Source organism: Peromyscus californicus, unplaced genomic scaffold (genome assembly GCF_007827085.1).
Source record: "Peromyscus californicus insignis strain IS unplaced genomic scaffold, ASM782708v3 Scaffold_4__1_contigs__length_199733344, whole genome shotgun sequence".
Lineage (NCBI taxonomy): Eukaryota > Metazoa > Chordata > Mammalia > Rodentia > Cricetidae > Peromyscus > Peromyscus californicus.
Window position 1 is genome coordinate 79,985,074 of NW_026294562.1, and position 19,586 is coordinate 80,004,659.

General features: G+C 48.0%; 1 protein-coding gene across 3 annotated transcripts; it reads right to left on the reverse strand.

Moving 5' to 3' along the window:
* Nucleotides 1-1,561: 1,561 nt before the first annotated feature.
* Aqp8 (aquaporin 8) lies at nt 1,562-16,379 on the reverse strand. 3 transcript variants are annotated; one of them, XM_052713669.1, is made up of 7 exons: nt 8,989-16,379; nt 7,341-7,505; nt 6,982-7,229; nt 5,499-5,625; nt 4,335-4,549; nt 2,654-2,788; nt 1,562-2,015 (listed from the first exon to the last, which is right to left on the reverse strand). In XM_052713669.1, the coding sequence occupies exons 2-7, from the start codon at nt 7,350-7,352 to the stop codon at nt 1,967-1,969; spliced, it is 786 nt and encodes a 261-aa protein (XP_052569629.1). In that variant the 5' UTR covers nt 7,353-7,505; nt 8,989-16,379; the 3' UTR covers nt 1,562-1,966. The 3 variants fall into 3 exon arrangements, with proteins under 3 accessions (XP_052569629.1, XP_052569626.1, XP_052569627.1); XM_052713666.1 differs by lacking the exon at nt 7,341-7,505; XM_052713667.1 differs by lacking the exon at nt 8,989-16,379 and having other exon boundaries at nt 7,341-8,697.
* Nucleotides 16,380-19,586: the final 3,207 nt, after the last annotated feature.

The window sequence follows — 19,586 nt, forward strand, 5'->3', positions numbered from 1 at the left end:
TAGAGAAGCAATGAACATGTAGTAGGGTTCTTTGGGTATATGCCCAAGAGTGGTCTAGCTGAATCTTGAGACAGATCTATTCCCAGCTTTCTGAGGAACTGCCACACTGATTTCTGTATTGGCTGTATGAGTTAGCACTCCCATCAGCATGTGTGAGTATTCCCCCTGCTCCATATCCTTGCCAGCATGAGCTACCATTTGTTTCATGTGAGCTACCATTTGTTTCATTGACCTTGGCCTTTCTGACTGGTATAAAATGAAATCTCAAAGTAGTTTTGATCTGCATTTCCCTGATGACTAAAGATATCGACTCTCCCTCCCTCCCTCCTCTCTTTTTCTTCTTGAAACGGGGTTTCTCTGTGTCACCTTGGCTGTCCTGGAACTCACTCTGTAGACCAGGCTGGCCTCGAACTCACAGAGGTCCACCTGCATCTGCCTCCTGAGTGCTGGGATTAAAGGCGTGCACCACTACTCCTGGCTTATTGACCATTTCTTAAAGTGTTTCTCAGCCATTTGTGTTTCATCTTTTGAGAACTCTCCGCTTAGTCCTGTATCCCATTTTTATTTGTTTCCTTGATGTCCAATTTTTGTAGTTCTTTATATACTTTAGATATTAACCCTGTATTAGATGTGTAATTGGCAAAGCTCTTTCCTGTTCTGTAGCCTGCCACTCTGTCCAAATCACGGTGTCCTTTGCCATACAGAAGCTCTTCAGTTTTATGGGGTTCCATTTATTGATTGTTGTTCTTCGTGCCTGTGCTATCAGTATCCTGTTCAGAAAATCTTTTCCTGTGCCAATGAGTTCAAACCTATCCCCCACTTTCTCTCCTGTCAGAATCAGAGTATCTGGTTTTATGTTGAGGTATCTGACCCATCTGGAGTTGAGTTTTGTGCAGAGTGACATGGATTCTTCTACATGTGGCCATCCAGTTTGGCCACTGTTTGTTGAAGGTGCTGTCCTCAGCATGTTCATCACAGAGCCTTGTGCACACAGGCTCTGAGTGGGACTATATCATTCATATATATAATATATATATATGTATATCGTACATATATATATGTATATATATATATGTATATCATACATCGACTCTGGAAACCAGCCTCTACTAAGCTTAGCCAGACTCTGTGCAGGCAAAGCTCCAGCAGACTTTTATTTCCTCCCCATCCATGTCCATGTCCTAAATGAAAGAGACATCAACAAGACAACTGGAAGGAAACACTAAAGCCATTTATTACAGATCCAGATTGGCAGCTGGGGGAGCCAGGAGGTCACCGGGCTCCGGAAATCCCCTCTGTAACTATGGTATCAGGAGGAAAAGGGTAGGGAGAGCAGGAGGTTCAGTACAGAGTGCTCACCTAGTATGCAGGAGACCTTGGGTTGCAACGCAACATATAAAAAAGAAAGGAAGGGAGGAGAGAGGGAGGGAGGAAGGGAGGGAGGGAGGGAGGGAGAGAGAGAAGGAAGGGAGGGAGGGAGGGAGAGAGGGAAAGAAGGAAGGGAGGGAGGGAAGGGAGAGAAGGAAGGAAGGGAGGGAGAGGGAGGGAGGGAGGGAGGGAGGGAGGGAGGAAGGAAGGAAGGAAGGAAGGAAGGAAGGAAGGAAGGAAGGAAGGAGGGAAGGAAGGGGGCTGGGGAAATGAACAATGTGCTTTAGCAACCATAGTCTCCACATGCTCATCTCCCCTGTGACCTGCCCACTCGAGAAAAGCTCTTTGTCTGTGTGGTCTCCACCCGTCTTTAGGCATTGCTGGCCACGCATTCCCCAGGCACAGTCCATGAACGGGTTCTGGGAGCATGCTCAGGACATAGCAGCATCCTGTCTGCCTGAGAAGCCAGGCCAAGGTCAGCTGCTGCCACAGTAGCTCTTCTGAGCTCAGCCCTTCAGGAAATGGTCGAACTGTCCTGTCCTCGGCTCACGACAGGCAGCTGAGGCCACCAGGCAGTGGGGACGCCGCCAGCGGTTCTTCACCTTGCCTTTAGAATTAGGCGGGTTTTCTCATCTCCAATGAGGAGCCTAAAAAGAAATTGTCCTGTGAGGTTCCATTCCCCTAGAAGAGAGACCCAGCTTCCCATCATGAATCTCCAGGCCCAGAACTCTGTAGACAGGTGGCTTCCTGAGCTCAGCCCCCTCAGGCAAAAGGATTCTTATGGTGAAAATCAGCAGTGGAGTGATTAGTGGTGTTTTACACCATGTCCTGGGCATGGCCTGGGGCCCCTGAACTGCAGTAGGCAATGGTACAAGAAGGCTACATAGCCAGCCCAGATCCAACCCTCTCAGACACAGTTGAAGGGACCTGGAAGGAGTTGGTGCCTCAAGGAGAAAAAGAATATGATCTAAATATATTGTACAAAAACTTTTTAGTGAAAAAAATTTTAAAGCACCTCTAAACATGAAGCCCACCTATCGGAAAGGAAAGTCTAGGAGATATCCCAAGTCCCCAAAAATGTGTTTGAGCACTATTTGGAGCCAGGGCCACTCATGAACATCTCAATCCTAAGGGCCAGTTAGACCCCCTTGTAAAGTGGATTTCTGTCACTTGGAGCCAATGGCCCTAGACAGAGCCAGCTTAGTTCCTTCTAAAGATTCCCCTTTTCCTCCAAGTCCAAGTGAGTGCCAGTCTACTAGGTGTAGACTCCCTGGCACCCTCCTACCTAATGAGCAGTCCTACAAGGAGGCCAGCCAGGAGGGGGCCCACCCAGTAGATCCAGTGGAAGTCCCAGTAGCCGGCCATCACCGCAGGTCCAAAGGCACGAGCAGGGTTCATGCAGGCTCCAGAGATCCCACCCCTGCAGACACACAGGTACACGGTTCACCAGCATCTCTAAAGGTCCTACCTCAAATCCACATCTTTAATCAGACCTACAGCCCACTGCACCCAGACATTCTCTCTGAGTCTAGATCTTAGTACTAGGTAGACATAGGATGGTTCCTACATGGCCATCATATAGGCCACTCCCCACACACTCTTCTAGAACAGTAGCCAGTAAAAACAGCTGCTTAGTCATGACAGGAGGAAAAAATAGCACAGGTTCTCTTCCAAAGTCTATAAAGCAAAGTCCGAGGAACGTCACCCACTTTGAAGTCCAGTTGACCTACATTCAAAGTCCAGCCCAGGCAGTTCTACTCTGAAAACTTTGTCTAACCTCTCCGCATGTCCACTGAGATGAAAGTGCCCAACCTACAGGCTGTAGCCAGGAACAAATGACAAAATGTGCATGTCTTGATGATCACTATAGTGTAGCCAGGCCATTGAGGTCCTCATGCCACAGATCTGGGCCCTCCTCCTCCAGAGGGGTCTGTTTCCTAGGCACACCAAAGGGGGCATTACCCCCAGGCTTACCGAAGGGAGCTTGTTTCCAAGGCACCCCTCTAGCTCTGGGTTCTGTCTGCAGACCCCATACCTTTGGGCTGGGTCCTACAGCCTTCAATGGGTTCTGTACCCAGAAGCCAGGCCAAGTGGTGGAGCGCACATGTAAGTAAAGCAACTGCCACTAGGGGGCAGAGAAGCACCACTACTATTAATCTGCTGCATTCCCAGCACACCCAAGGTGGCCGGGAGACCTGCACCCTGAGAAAGGTTTGGTTCTGTATCCAAAAGAAAGGAAGGAACAAGCCGGGCGGTGGTGGCGCATGCCTTTAATCCCAGCACTCGGGAGGCAGAGGCAGGAGGATCTCTGTGAGTTCGAGGCCAGCCTGGTCTACAAAGTGAGTTCCAGGAAAGGCGCAAAACTACAGAGAAACCCTGTCTCGAAAAAACAACAAAAAAAAAAAAAAAGAAAGAAAAGGAAGGAAGGAACAGAACTTCTGGAAGTGACCTCGTACACACCTCATCCGATTGTGGGTGACCGTCCCAGGCCTGCCACTGTACCTATACTCTCAATGACCCTAAGTCATTTCTTGCCTTTCTGAACCTCAGTTTGACTATCTGTACAGTGGGAGAAATGATTCCTGACCCAACTTTGTCTCCTTAATGCCTTCCCCAAAACTAGCAAGAGGCTCAAAATAAAAGAGGCCACGAGTAGAAGCAATCTTTTGTAAGACTGAGGCAACACCCTGAGGGAATGTTTTATTTCTACTACAGAAATAAAAATCCAGAGCTCTGACTTAGCCCTGAATGAAGTAGAAGGGTCACCACATTCTCACACAGCCAAAAATCATCTAGCACTGTCTGATGCCGCATACCCCGCCACTGCCCATGGCCTGCCCAAAACCAGTCCACCATCTCCATTTGCCACACTTTCCTGGCCCCTGCCGGCAACTGAGGCTGCAGCCCTCAGCCCTGATGTGGGTCCACATCTGGACGTGGCCATCACACTGCTGAGGGACACTTACCCTGCCAATATATCCACAACGACCGAGAAGCCGATGCAGAACGGCGCCAGAGGACCCTTCGTCTTCTCATTGACCGCGCCCATACACACGGCCAATGCCAACAGCATCGTCAGAATGATCTCTGCCCCCAGGGCTACCGACACCTGCCCCTGCTCCTGGACTGTTGCAAAGGCTGCCCCAGATGCATTCCAGAACCTCTCCTCCGGACTCATCGCCTGTGGAGAAAACCCACTCAGCCGAGGACAGAGAGAAGCTGGGAGCTGGGCCCAGGGGCTTACCATGTAGGCCTGTGCTCCAGCCCATCTGCTCTCGGACATATATGTATCCATATCCCAGTTCCTCCCAGGTTTACATGTGACTTCGGGAGCTACAAGACCTCTTTGAACCTTGCTTTGCTCACCTGAAAATTGAGAACAACGGGTGTTGTGTCCTGAAGCCTATGCTGCTTACTTAACCCTCTTTGAGGAAAAGAGTACAAAACTAGCTTGCCTCACAAGCTCGAGACATGGCAAGGCCTGCATGCCTTGAGGAAGGCTGAGTGAGGGGTTGAAACTGAGTCAGCCTCCGGGGAGCAGGCACTGGTGAGTGTCAGAGAGAGGGAGAAGGGAAGAAGGGAAAGGAGGAGGGAGTGTGGAGGGAGGGAGCAAGGAGAAGCCCATGGAATTATATGTAGAGCTATAAAATCTTTGGCCCAGCCTGGGGATGAACTTCTATGGTAGGGCACTTCTCTGGCATGCTGAAGGCCTTATGCTCCATCACCTGTGCTGGCAGATGCGGAACCTGCAGCTAAGAACTTGCTTTTTTAAAAAAAATATTTTTTATTTATTTTTTACGTGTGTAAGTGTTTTGTGTTCATGTATGTCTGTGTACACCACATGCATGCCTGGTAACCACAACGGCCAGAAGAGGGTGTGGGATCCCTGGAATTGGAGTTACAGATGGTTGTGAGTTGCCATGTGGGTGTTGGGAATCAAACCCAGGTCCTCTGGAGGAGCAGCCATTGCTCTTAACCGTTGGGTCATCTCCTTAGCCCCAGAATTAGCTTTTTTGATTGATGGAAAGATTTCAAGTATAAATTATCAACTGGAAGGAAAGAGAGGGGGAAGGGGAAGGGAATCCCATCAGAGACAAGCCACAAGCCCAGTCCCAGCAGGGATCACCAACCTTAGCCAAGGCAGCCCCAATCAGTCCTCCGACCAGCTGGGAGATCCAATAGGGAAGAAGCAGCATGGCGTTGAGGCCTCCGATCAGTGTGACTGCCAGCGACACAGCAGGGTTGAAGTGTCCCCCGCTACAACCAAGAGGAGAAGGAAGCCTTGAGGCCACGGTCCAAAGCTCACCACTGGGTGAGAATATATACTCTAGCCTGTCCCCCAAGCTGGGCCTGCAGGCTGGAGTCAGCCCAGCCCTACCGTAAGCAGAAATGCAGCAAAGCCCCATTTTCTCTGAAGAGTCTTGTGGTGGGATGAGAGGCACAGACGGAGCTTGGGATGGGTGGGACAGTCCCTGAAACCAGGCCCTCCTTGGGGACAAACGCATAGGGAGAACATCCACGAATTCCCCCAGGCTCCTCAGAGCTTGTTCCCGACCTCCAGAAATGTGGCCAGGTGCCACATTTGCACAGCACACAACAGGTTGCAAAACCAAGATGTTGGTGCAAGTTCAGCATGCATCTGGCTTCGCTGAACCCTGGCTGTTCTCATCTTCTCCATCCCACAACTGCACACAGGCTCGGTGGCCCGCCTTGGTCACCCAGCCAGGAAGCCACCAGGCCTACCTAGATAGAAGGCCATGTGCTTTTCATCCCACTGACAGTCTCCCTCGGACATTTAAAGAGAGAATAAAGTGCTCATTCTTGCTTTCTAGAGAACAGTATGTCACTGTCCTCACTTAGATCTGATTTTGAGTGAGATTAAATAGAGAACAGCCCTATCCCAGTTCACCCAGTTAGATGCCCCAAGCAGGATACCCACCATGACAGTAGGCTTTTCTAGGAAATGGCCCACCTCCTCCCAACCCATCCCACTGAGCCCATACCCAGATAAAGGCCAAGCAAGAGAAGGGTCATCTTTCTGGCCCCACAAAAACCCCTCTTGTGGGGATGGAGCCCTGGCAGCTTTCTGTGCACCACAGCGGATAAACAAAGCCCCAGCCACATCCTCTGTGCTGCTCTGCTTTTCCTAATCAGTTTCCAAAGTGTAACAGCAAGAGCAGAGAGGGCCGAGCACCCCACACTCTCCTGAGGCGCTACAGTCAGACAGCTTGAACTTGACTCCTGGCTCCCCCCACCCTCTAGCACATACCTCTTACCGGAGATGTGGACTTTCTCTTTGGGGAGGACAAGGCAGAAACCAGGGGAAATAACATGACCTACTCCATCAGTTTGTCATGGGAATAGAATGACATCAAAAGAGTGCTCTGTATAGAGCAGAGGCATAGTTAGCAATAGATGTGTGTTGGCTTGGAAAATAACTAAAGTGTGGTAACTATTATTTCCATTTAAAAGGCCTGGAGAGTGACCTGCCCACAGAATCCACAGGCTGCAGAGCTAGATGAGCCCACCTACCCCCATATTTGTAAGATCCCAAATGGGTGCCCAAGAGCTCCCCAGGTTGGCACTAGGCTAAATGCTGGGAGCTGGTCTCACCTGATGTTTCCCAAGATAGCGATGATGAGCCCCAAGGCCAGCCCATGAGCCAAGGCAGGCTGCAGGAGCCCAGTGTCTGGATTATTCTCAATGACCGATAGACACCCGATGAAGATGAAGAGGGCAGAGCCCAAAAGTTCCACCACACACGGCTGTATGTATCGCTCGTAACAGGACTGTCGGCATCTGCCAGCCATGCTGTTCTCCTTCACCTTGCCCCCACCGAGGTCCACCTCACACATCGGTGCCTGCCGTAGGGAAAAAGAGAGGAAACACGGGTGGCAGCTGCCCCCAAACAGAAGCCCCCATCCCCAGCCTTGAACACATCCTTGGTGCCCTTGCCCAGTCAACAAACTCACCTCCCCAGACATCAGTGCAAGAAGGTCCAAGCAAGAGCTACCAGGAGCTACAGCAGCTGCTCTGGAATGTGCCCACTTATCTCCAGGACAGAGACCGGTCCGCTACAGACTGCTCTTTTAAAGGACTGGGGACGTTCACCAAAGGTGTCCAGAAAGCAATAAAGCCTGGATGGGAGGTGGCCCAGAAGAGTAAACATTTTTTTTCTAATCTCAACAGAGCAAGGGCCACGTGGGATCAATGATTGCTGGGCTTGGTGCCAGCAACAGGAAAGGTGTGGCCTGCTTGCATCACGTGCAGAGCATACTCCAGGCTCCCTCCACAGTGCCTCATCTCTCCAGGGTCCAAAGGTGGCCAGCATGTGTGCACAGGCATGAGGAGGGCCCCACCAGGAGAAAATTGACACTCAGTAGCAGCCAACACCTCTACCATTGTTCCACCAGCCTCAAGGGCCTTCTTCCCACCTAGGACCTTTTCCACGCTCATCCTGATAACCTGGCCCCACAAGTGCGTGTGTGGATGATGGTTGCTGGGTGCCTGAGGCAGTAAAGACAATGTGGTATTATTGCATATGGTAAAGCTGCTGGACTTTAGAAACCTGCTGATGGGTGGGACCTACACCCTCACACACTCGAAGCCGGGGCACCACCAATGAGATGCACACACATCCCAACTCAGACTGCCTGCATTGGAACCCCAGCTCAGCATGAACAAGCCAGGAGCTAGCCACGGAACTGAGTGTGGCCAAACTCTCTTCACCCTCACTCTTTCACCCGCAGACGACAGTGACTGAACCATGTCACGGCATCCTTACAAGGTTTCAGTGAGTGAACATATGAGAAGGGATCGTGGCAGCTCCAGATGCATTACCAAATACCAGAGTCCATTCATTCAGAACATACCTATAAGCCCCGCAAGGCACAAGTGGCCAAGCCCCACCCCTGAGGACCTCCAGCCACCAGGCTCCGTCCACAGAAAACTCTACCTGCCATAATGGCCAGCCCTAGGCCCTCCAGAAACAGGCAGCCAAGCTCTACCACAGAGTAAAAAGCCCAAACTCAGGACTTGAAATCCCCCTAATCCCCACCCTGGAAATCTCCACCCCGGAAAGCTCTGTCCCCCAAGAAACCCTATATAAAGCCTGTCTTCTGCTCAGTTCTCTACTGCTTCTCACCTGAGCAGAGGCCGCCATTCTCCCAGGCTCTTGTGTGAGGTTTGTTGGGCAGTGTGACTTTGTGGTATTCCTTGGCTCCTGACTGCCAGGTTACCTTTCCCCTCAGAGCTGTAATACTTGCACTGGGGAAACCTTCCTCCCCTCCCCTAAAGCAGAGCTGCTAACACTTGCAGTGGGGAACCGTCCCCCCGCCAACACACACACACACACACACACACACACACACACACACACACACACACACACAAGCAGAGCTTAACACTTGGTGGTTTGGAGAAACATTACGCCACCACCACCACCCCCCACCGCCAGCTGTAATACTTCCACTGGGAAAGTCTTTTCTCTCAAAACTGTAACTCTTCCACTGGGGCAGCCTTTCTCCTCAGAGTGGTAACACCTACAATAACCATATAAAACAGTGCATACGTAATTGCCCATCAACTTTAGAATACATACTTGGGTGTTACACTGCATACCTCCATGAGCCAGGAACTGGATAACAACCTTCTATCTGTCGTCTCACATTCACCTGGTGAATATTCCATGACGTAGGTGGTACCTTAGAGCCACAGAAGAGAAAGTGCGTGTTCAGGATGACATAGCCTAGGATTATAAAAACAATGAGATGTCACAAAAGGACAATGTAATTCCACTCACATAAGGTACCCAGACAGTCAAATGTATAAATACAGAAAGAAGAATGGGCCAGGATGGGGCTCAGCTGGCTGAGTACTTGTTTAGCACACATGAAGTCCTGGGCTGGACCCTCTCCTTAGCACCACACAGAACCAGACATGGCAACACACACCTGTAATCCCAGCACGTGGGAGGTGGGCACAGGAGAGTGCAAGGTCATCCTTGGCTACAGAGAAAGTCTGAGGCCAGCCTGGCTATATGAGACCTTGTCTTAAAAAAAAAAAAAAAAAAGTCGGGGGGACAGCATGATGGCCTAGTGAGTAAAAGCAGTTTTCCTCCAAGCTTGATAACTGAGTTTGATCTCCAGGACCTACGAAGTAGAGAGAGAAAACCAACTCGTGCAAGTTGTCCTCTGACCTCTGGACAAACACTATCTATCTATAAATAAATACATAAATGGTTTTTAAAAGAGCACGTGGTTTCTAGACCTGGAGTAGAGTGGGTTAGTGTTCAACGGTACCTGGGTTTTTGTTGGGGGGTTAAAAATATTCTAGATATGAATGGCAGAGATGTATGAAACAGTTGAGGGCACTCAATGCCACTAAACTGCACACTTCGGATAGTTGAATGGTTCATTTCATGTCACACACACTATTGGAAGGAAAGGATAAGCTCAGCTATACACTCTCAACTTTCAAGAACAATAAATCGGCAGATGGACTAAGGACAGAAGAGACTGAGGGAGAAAGGGAAGAAGGGAGGGAGGGAAGGGAAGAGGGAGGGAGGGAAAGAAGAAGGTACAATGTGCTTTCTTGATTGTCTCACAAATATTTAAATGGCTACTGTAAGTCCATCACTATTCTAATCACTGAGTTTCGAGATTCTGCTGGGCTGAGAGCTCTGATCTGAGTTTCTGTGCATATAGAGATAGAAGACTAATATTAAAGACTAAGGAGTTTAATGATCACTTCTACCACTTGCTGATAGCACACTAGTCCAGTCCCACAAGTACACTGAATCTTTTCACAACAGCCCTGAGATAAGTCCTGTTACTCATTGTCCTTATTTTCTGATGATTAAAGGAGACACAAAGAAACTAAAGAATTTGAACACAGTGGTGCAGATTACAAGTATCCACTCCAGGACAGATGTGGATACACCCAGACAAAGGCTAGGCAGTGTGTTGACTGCCTTGAAAGCTAGAGCCCTGACATAGGCCTCCACTGAGCATCTTTGCATGGCCAAATGTTTGGACTTTGCTTTCATGCTGATTATCTTCCATCCTGTTTCCTGCCTCTTCCTACCTCAAAATCACACTGCACAAGATACTTCTTTAGCCTTCCTTCTGTGTCCCTGTGAGCAGCAAGATAAGATAGTCACCACACATCCTCCCAATGGAGCTTCCAGAACAACTCTCTCCTGTTTCCTCCCAGATCAGCACCACTGCTTGTTTTAAAAACTCAAACTAGCCGGGCGGTGGTGGCGCACGCCTTTAATCCCAGCACTCGGGAGGCAGAGCCAGGCAGATCTCTGTGAGTTCGAGGCCAGCCTGGTCTACAGAGCGAGATCCAGGAAAGGCGCAAAGCTACACAGAGAAACCCTGTCTCGAAAAAACAAAACAAAAAACAAAAAAAAAACAAAACTCAAACTAGGAATGTGGAGATGGCTCGGTGAGTAAAATCCTTGTCGTGTCAGCATGAAACTTGAGTCTGAATCCCCAGAACTCACATAAAGCCTGAGGTGGTCCAGCAAGTCTATAATTTCAGAGTTCCTACAGCACAGAGAGACAAAGGCAAGAGAATGCCCAGACACTAGTGAGCTGGTTAGCCTAGTGCATGCAGCATCCAATAAACAAAGACCCTGTCTCAAAAGAGCAAAGTGGAAGATGAGGAATAACACACAAGGCTGTCCACATGTAAGCTGTGACTCACACACACACACACACACACACACACACACACACACACACACACACACGTACATATAGATGGATGGGTAGCTAGATAGATGATAGATAGATAGATAGATAGATAGATAGATAGATAGATAGATAGACAGATAAATAGAGCCAGTATTTACTATACACCTACAATTAGGCCTGTCTGCACTGAGCCCTTCAGATACTCCCTCAGTCAGCATGGACAATATCCTGTTTCCCCATCTCCCAGCCTCCCAGCTACTAGCACCCAGTAACTCTTCATCCAGTCCCCGTGCCTACCTAGTTTTCATCCATTCCTTTCCCACTGGGAGCCAGTACAGCACAGTTTGGTACTTGAGTCTGCATTTGGGGAACAGAATATTCTGTTCTTCACCTGCTGCCAGCATGGCTCCAGTTTCCTCTTCTAGCATATGGAAAGGGCCCACTCCCATAGGCTTTTGTATGAATTCACTGAGATAGGCCCCAATAAATAGTAGCCATTATGGCTTCTATGAGAGTATGTTAAATGCCGTTACAAACATGCCCCTCAACACTTCTATGCCTTAACACAATAATAATGGGTTCTTGGCTCACAGAACTGTCCACCCAGTTTTCCACTAAGTAGTCACTGGGATACCAGGATATTTCCATCTTTCAGCCTCCCATGTTGCAGCCCTGGGGTGTCCTCCAGCAAATGCAGAAAGAGAATGTCCTGTGAGAGGTTGCTATGGGCTGGGCCTGGAAATAAGTCTCTCTTCCAGGTACACCTGATGGGCTAGAACTTGGTTAGATGGCTTCAGCTGACTGCAGAAGAACCTGAGATGGGCACAGGAAGACAAAGAAAGGCACTGTATGAGCGCCAGGACGACTGCTCCCTGCACGGTCAGTCCAATGACAGTATCTCTAACAAGGAAGCAGCTCAGGGCAGGAAGGGCCTATCTTAGTTACAGTTTAAAAAGGAGCACTGTCTCTCATGGTGGAGAAGGCACTGCTGCGGGTTGCTAGTGGCTGGTCACATTGCATCTGTAATCAGGAAGCAGAGAGCAGGCCGGAAGTGGGGCCAGAGGCTCAAGTCCCAAGATGCTTCACCTTCAAAAGTTTCCACAGCCTTCCAAGTCAGCCCCACCAGCCAGGCACCAAGTGTTCAAACACAGGAGAGCATCGGAGGCATTTCACATTCAAAAGCCAGCCCTTGGCCAGCCGCACAGGCCTTCCGTCCTATGCCCTGATTCACCTCACCCTGCAGGGGCCCACACAGTTGAGCAGACCCATGCTCTCATGCCTGTCCCTGCTGCTGTACATGAATTCTTCTGACCCACTTCAGCTTCTCCAAACCTCGAACTCGACCCTCCTTGACTGCTGCCTAGGCCAGCTAGCTGTTAGTCCTCTGAACGTACCCTTTCCCCGCCCAAGGCAAGCTTAGATTCCACAGCTCCAAAACAAGTTGGCAAGTCTCGATTTAACCAGCACGTTTTCACCCTGAGAACTTCCAAGTGTCTGGATGACCCCATGCACATGTGGTCTCTCAAACCGCAGAGATCCCAATAGGCTAGGATGATAAATTTTTCCTAATGACTTCACAGCTTTCCAACCCCTGGTTGATATAACCAAGGCCTCTGTTTTATTTTTATTTGGATGCTAATACTTTAAGATGTCTCTGTAGCCCACCACCATGCCCAGATGGAGTTCAAGGGCAGTTAGCATTTGACAGTACATTGTCCTCGCCTTTTCTTGCATGGACAGCTGTTCTGCTCATGCAAGAATGTGGGCAGATCTGTGATGACATCATGACCATGACACCAGATCAAACCCCAGACTATCTACTCCAGACCTAGGAAATTACCTTGCAGTCACCAGACTGAGTGCCAGGGCACAGCTGAGAGCTCTTGCAAGTTCATAGAAAGGCTGTGAACATTTTAAATTTCCAGAGAAAACACAGTGATGCTCCTCCGTGTCTCTCAGAAACCACTTTGAGACCAGCTCAAGACAGCTCCAGTTCAACAGCTTGGCTGCCCTCCCTTGCCTTTTAATTGCAATGGATCTTTTATCTTCGAGAAGTCGATTTTATAGCAGTCGCTGGGATAAAAATCTAAAAGTCTGGGGCTGGAGATATGGCTCAGTAGCTAAGAGTAGCTGCTGCTCTTTCAAAGGACCTGGGTTCAAGTCCCAGCACCCATGTCAGGCGTCTCACTTCTGCCTGTAATCCAGCAGGAGGGGTGGGGATCCGACTCCCTCTTCTGGCATCCACCTCCACATATACATTGCAAACACTCATAAGACACATACAGATGTCTTGATAAATAATAAAATTAAAAATTATTTTTTAAAAAAATTTCCCATGAAAAGCAACGTGAAAGGAAAAATGAGAATAGCAGTGCCTGATCTGATTACAAAGTCTGAGAAACTAGCTGGGCCGGGTGATGCACACCTTTAATCTCAGCACTTGGGAAGCAGAGGCAGGAGGATCTCTGTGAGTTTAAGGCTAGCCTGATCCAGAGCCTGGTCTATATACAGAGTTCTGGGACAGCCAGGGATACATAGTGAGACCCTGTCTCAAAAAAAAAAAAAATGAATGAATGTTATGGACTGTGGAGACGGTTTCATGGATTAAGAATTTCTTGAAGTTTGGATCCCCAAGGACACATATAAAAGCCAGGTGGGCATGGCGACCTACCTGTAATCCCAGCACTTGGAGGACAGAGACAGGGACTCCCTGAGCAAGCTACCTCGCTACACTCGTCCTACAGGTGAGCACTGGTCAGCCAGAGAGCCATCATGCCTTAACGAAGTGGAGCATGGTCGAGGAAGATTCCCAATATTAATCTCTGGCCTCCATATGCATACACACACGCACATACCTACACTGAAAAGAATGCTATTTCAGAACTCAAATTAATTTCTTCGTCATAGTAATATAATAAAAACAAAATATGAGTAGAAATGTTTTCTGTATGCAGAATTTATATGTATTAATTCTTCAATATATGTGTAGTTTTTTAATATACATGCCTTCCCCCCACCCCAAATGGCTAAGTAAGCTCTCAGAGCATAAATACTAAGACTTTTGGAGCCAGCTGTTTAAGGACTAGAACTAGGAGGAAATCCTTGAGGCTAGGCGCAGAGTGAACATCTGTGTTCCGAAACCCAGGATGCATCTCTGCGGAGATAGCTCTGCGGTCGTTCAGCATGTGCGGTGGCTTGGAGCCTGGGGCAACATGACTGCAGGAAATGAATCTTGTTCTCCGCCTCAAATGTCAGGATGTGTTCGAACCTGAGCGACTCTCTTTCTCAGAGGAGTCCCCAGGACCCATGTCACCATCAATAACTAGACATGCTGACTATTTCAGAACTCCTTACAGCCAGAAAGCTGCTGAACAGACAGCAGGTCACTAAGGCATGGTGACAATGACCATCTCCCCATCATCTTCTGCATCTTTTCAACAACAGTAGAGCAGTGAAAATGACAGCCACTTGCTGAGGGCCTAATCCAAGCATCACCTTGTCTTACATTATATGCATGATCACGAAGGTCCCATTTCTCCTTTTTCATTCTCATTTTTCCTGTGTCCTGCTACCCAAGTTAGATAAAGTATACAAAGGGAGAGGTCAGGGCTTGAGGTCAGGGCTCAGTGGTTGAAAGCTTGGGCAAGGTTCAATGGTCAGCACAGAAGGGAAGAGAAAGAAAATAAAAGGAAAAGAGAAACCAAATGGTCAATAAACATAAAAATGCAATGTTTTCATGGGAAAAAAATCAAATAAAGCAACATAAATAACATTTTTAATGTTAGATTGGTAGACTTTAAAGCAATCTCCAAGCAATGCTGATGCAATGGGGAAAATGGGCACAGGCAGACATTGAAACACAGCCTTGCAAGATTTACTAACTCTGTGTGTGTGTGTGTGTGTGTGTGTGTGTGTGTGTGTGTGTGTGTGCACAGGCTCAACAAGTCTCAGATTTGGAAAGCTGGAGAAATAAAATTCCCATGAGCTGGGGTGCTGGCTAGTGGCTAAGCACTCACCATACAAGTGTGAGGACCACAGTTCGGATCTCCAGAACCCTCATAACACTGAATAGCCATGCAGTCCACCTGTAATCCAGCACTCAGAATATAGAGGGGGATCCCTGAAATAAGCTGACCAGCAGAACGGCTGCATTCAGCTCTGCCTCAGTGAGTATTTGGGGGCGGGGTGTTCAAGAAAGGCTCCTAGTGTCAACCTCGGGCCTCTACATTTGCCTGCACACACATGCAAACACAGCTTTGTGCAACCCCCAACCCCACGCACGTGCGCGCACGCGCACACACACACACACACACACACACACACACACACACACACACACACACACATTCAAACATACGTATATACACATACATTTATACATGTAATAAAAGCCCCCATATGTAAAAGGAAATTCACTTGAACAGTGATAACAATGTTATTTATGTATTCTTATGTTTGTAGAAAATACAGGAAACAGCTGGGGTGTGACAGTTCTGAAAACATTTAGACAGAGCATGGGCTATCTACTCCCAAAGCCTGACTGCTGTCCGTGTCCTCAACACCCCTGAGCTCCACTCTCCCTTTGAGTCTTTACACAGACTGTTTCTTCCACCTACATTGTTTCCTGATTCTGGCAAACGCCTGTTCATTCTCCAAGTCTCAACTAGACTTAATCTCAACTAGACTTAATAAATATTAACAGCTTTGTTGAGACCGACATGAGATACCACACACACACACACAAGATAATGTTTTGATGAGAGAAGCATTAGGGGAGGTGTGGATCCTGTGTATTGGCTAATGAATCTGAAAAGGAAGAAACAGAAGGCAGACACAAAGAATGCATCCCATAGGCTGCAGCGTTCAGCAGTGAGCGAAGCTGGCAGCCCTGAGCTTCAGGAGGTCACCAGGCCAGAGCACATGCAATCTGTGTCATGGTGTGGGTGCTGCTGTGGGTGTGCTCGCTGTGATCACGGACAACGTTGTGGCCGCCGGTTTTCTGTGTGTGATCTACTTCAGTCAACAGCTAAAAATAAGCCCCATCTGATTTTAGATACACAGTGTTTCTATTGGGGGCATGTTGTTCTGGACATAAAGAGGGAATCTAGAGGTGAACTTATAGCCCCAAAGAAAAGAATACAGAATTCAGTCTTAAAGCCTTTGAGGGCAATATTTTATCACTGTAAATATAGAAAAATGCACAGTGAAAAACCATCTTTTAAAGTCAGAAATCTTAGGCCAGGTGTGGTGGCTCATGCCTGTAATTTCAACACTCAGAAGGCTAATGCAGGAGAATCACCAAAAGTTTCATCTTCGGCCATATAGTCTTCCTCTCCCTCCCTCCCTCTCTTCCTCTCCCTCCCCCCTCTCTCCCTTTCCCTCCTTCTCCCTCTCCCCCTCTCTCCCTTTCCCTCCTTCTCCCTCTCCCCCTCTCTCCCTCTCCCTCCCTCTTCCTCCCTCTCCCCCCTCTCTCCCTCCCTCTCCCTCCCTCTCTCCCTCCCTCTCCCTCTCCCTCCCTCTCTCCCTCTCCCCCTCTCTCCCTCCCTTTCCCTCCCTCTCCCTCTCCCCCCTCTCCCTTTCCCTCCTTCTCCCTCTCCCCCTCTCTCCCTCTCCCTCCCTCTCCCTTCCTCTCCCTCCCTCTCTCCCTCCCTCTCTCTCTCCCCCTCTCCCTCTCCCCCTCTCTCCCTCCCTCTCCCTCTCTATGGAATGGAAAAGCAGAACCCTTTGCTATACCTTTTATTATTGCAGTCATTAAACTGTTATCACGGCAATACCAGTTAATGATCAGTAGTCCTGGTCCAGGCCGCACACTGAGTGGTTGACAAACACCACCCTACCTACTCCTCATGCCTGTCCTGTGAGGCAGGCAGACAGGGAGCCAAGGTTCAAAGACTGCAACTCATTGAAGGTCAGATGCAATCTCCATGCCCAAGCGGCTTTGCTGCCTCTACATACTTGCTTTGTTTTACTCAGAGAGGGTCTCACTCTGCAGCCCCAGCTGGCCTTGAATTCAAGACCCTCCTGCCTCAGTCTCCTGAGTGCTAGGATTACAAGGATGGAACATTATGCCAGCTTCTAAATTTACTTTATTCTCTTCCTTCTCTAAAATCTCCAAGCTCTGCAGAAAACAGTCTAACATAATGAGAAAAAATACACTTTTCTTCAAAAGCAGAGTTTAAAATTTTATCCCAATAATAGAAAAAAGGTTGGTTAATGAGCTAGTGGATTAAAAAGATAACAAATAGAAAAAAAAATAAATGTTAAGTCTTAAGCCTTTTTATTTAAAAAGATAGACTAAGGGTCTATAAATCCATGAACAATGCATAGACAACCTTTCTGGCCTATCTACCTTGTGGACCATAGACCACATGCACCCCAGGGAGCTATGAATGTGGCCCAACAAAATGTTGAAAACTGGCATACAGCATTACGAGGTTTTGTTTTCAATTTGGGGGAGTAATTTGGTTGTGTAGTTCTGAGTATGGGTTTTGTAAATGACAACGTAGGATCACCAAGTCAAAAGGTTGAACATACACTGTTTAGGAATGTTGTAGAAGATTCCGCTGCTGCTCTTGTTTGTTTTGTTTTCTGATATAAGGTCTCGTGTAGGTCAGGCTAGCTTCAAACTCATTTTGCAGCAGAGGATGATCTTGAACTCCTGGTCCTTCTGCCTCTACCTTCCAAGTATAGGGATTATAGGCATGTGCTAACACGACCAGCTTTCTGGACTTTTTCTTTCTCTTGGTATGTATGTGTAAGTGGTGTGTACACAAGAGAGAGAGAGAGAGAGAGAGAGAGAGAGAGAGAGAGAGAGAGAGAGAGAGAGAGAGAGAGAGAGAGAGAGAGAGAGAGAGAGAAGGCCCCAAGTTAACTGGCTGTCTTCCTACATTGTTCTTCACTTCATTTATTAAGCTAGGATCTCGCAACTGAACCCAGAACTTGCTGGTTGGTTAGTTCACCTATCCAGCTTGCCTAGGGGATTCCCTGCCTCTGTCTCCACAGTGCTGAGATTGCAGGTGGCTGCCGCACCCTTCCTTACTTCCTATGCTGGTTCCGGAGATTTGAACTCTGGCCAGCACTTTACCCACAGAACCATCCCCCTCCCCCTTTCCAGTCCTAGACTTGTTTTAAAACTGAAAGGTGAAAAGGCTCCCTGAACTGCTTGGTGAGTTTAAGAATCATTGCTGGGGCCGGGCGGTGGTGGTGCACGCCTTTAATCCCAGCACTTGGGAGGCAGAGGCAGACAGATCTTTCGAGTCCAGCCTGGTCTACAGAGAGAGTTCCAGGACAGGCTCCAAAGCTACACAGAGAAACCCTGTCTCAAAAAACAAAAACAAAAAATAAAGAATTGCTGTTGGGTATAAAACCTGGGTGAAGTGGTGGTTGCCTATTAAGCACAGCACATAGGAGGCAGAAACAGGAGAAACAGAATTTCAAAGTCGTTCTGAGCTACACAGTGAGTTCAAGGCTAACCTGGACTACATGAGACCCTGTCTCAACAACAAAAAAATAAATAAAAAGATAAAATTCATCTGGACATGGTGGCACATGCCTTTAATCTTAGCACTTAGGAGACAGAGGCAGGCAGATCTCTTTGAGTTCCAGGCTAGCCTGGTCTATATAGCAACTTCCAGGCCTTCTAGGACTACATAATGAGAACCTGTTTGTCTCAAAAAATAAAATGAAATAAAATAAATTGAGCCATGTACTATAGCATGTAGTTATAATCCCAGCACTTCGGAGGTGGAGGCAGGAAGATCAGGAGTTCAATGCTAGCCTTGGCTACATAAAAACTTCAATGCTAACCTGAGGACATGAAACTCTGGTAGGAAAATAAACACAAAACCCAAAGCAGGACTGGTGGGAGGACTCACTGGATAAAGGCATTGGCCAGCCAGCTTGACAGCTTGGCCTTAGACCCACATGGTAGATGGAGAGAACTGATCCCCACAAGTTATGCTCTAACCTCTACATGCATGCAGAGCACATGCCCACACACAAATTTAATTAAGCTTAACTTACCCACACAGAAGATGGCTAGGGCAAAAGCAGGGAGAGCTGAATGTGGAGAAGCCCCCGTCATCCCAGCACTGATACGGGAGGGTCAGATGTCTGAAGCCAGCCACAGCTCCGTTGTGAACTCACATCTCAAACACACACACACACACACACACACACACACACACACACACACACACACACACACACACACACTGAAATAAAGGGGGAAGGAGAAGCAGGGAGGAGAATAAACAACTACTCTTTTCTGTTGCTGCTTTTATTTTTCTGATTTTTTTGACAGAAAATCTTGGTTGATTAAATGAAAATTTCAATTTCTGATCAACTGTGCCCAACTGAAGCATCCTCAAATGGTGGTGCTTTTCCAGAAACACAGAAATGTCAAGTATTCATTTGGTTGTTTAAAAACAAAACCATATCATCACATTAACCTTTTTTTCCTTGTATGCTTTCCAGTCCTTATCCCAAAGGCTCCCTACAACCTCCAGAAAGTCTGTT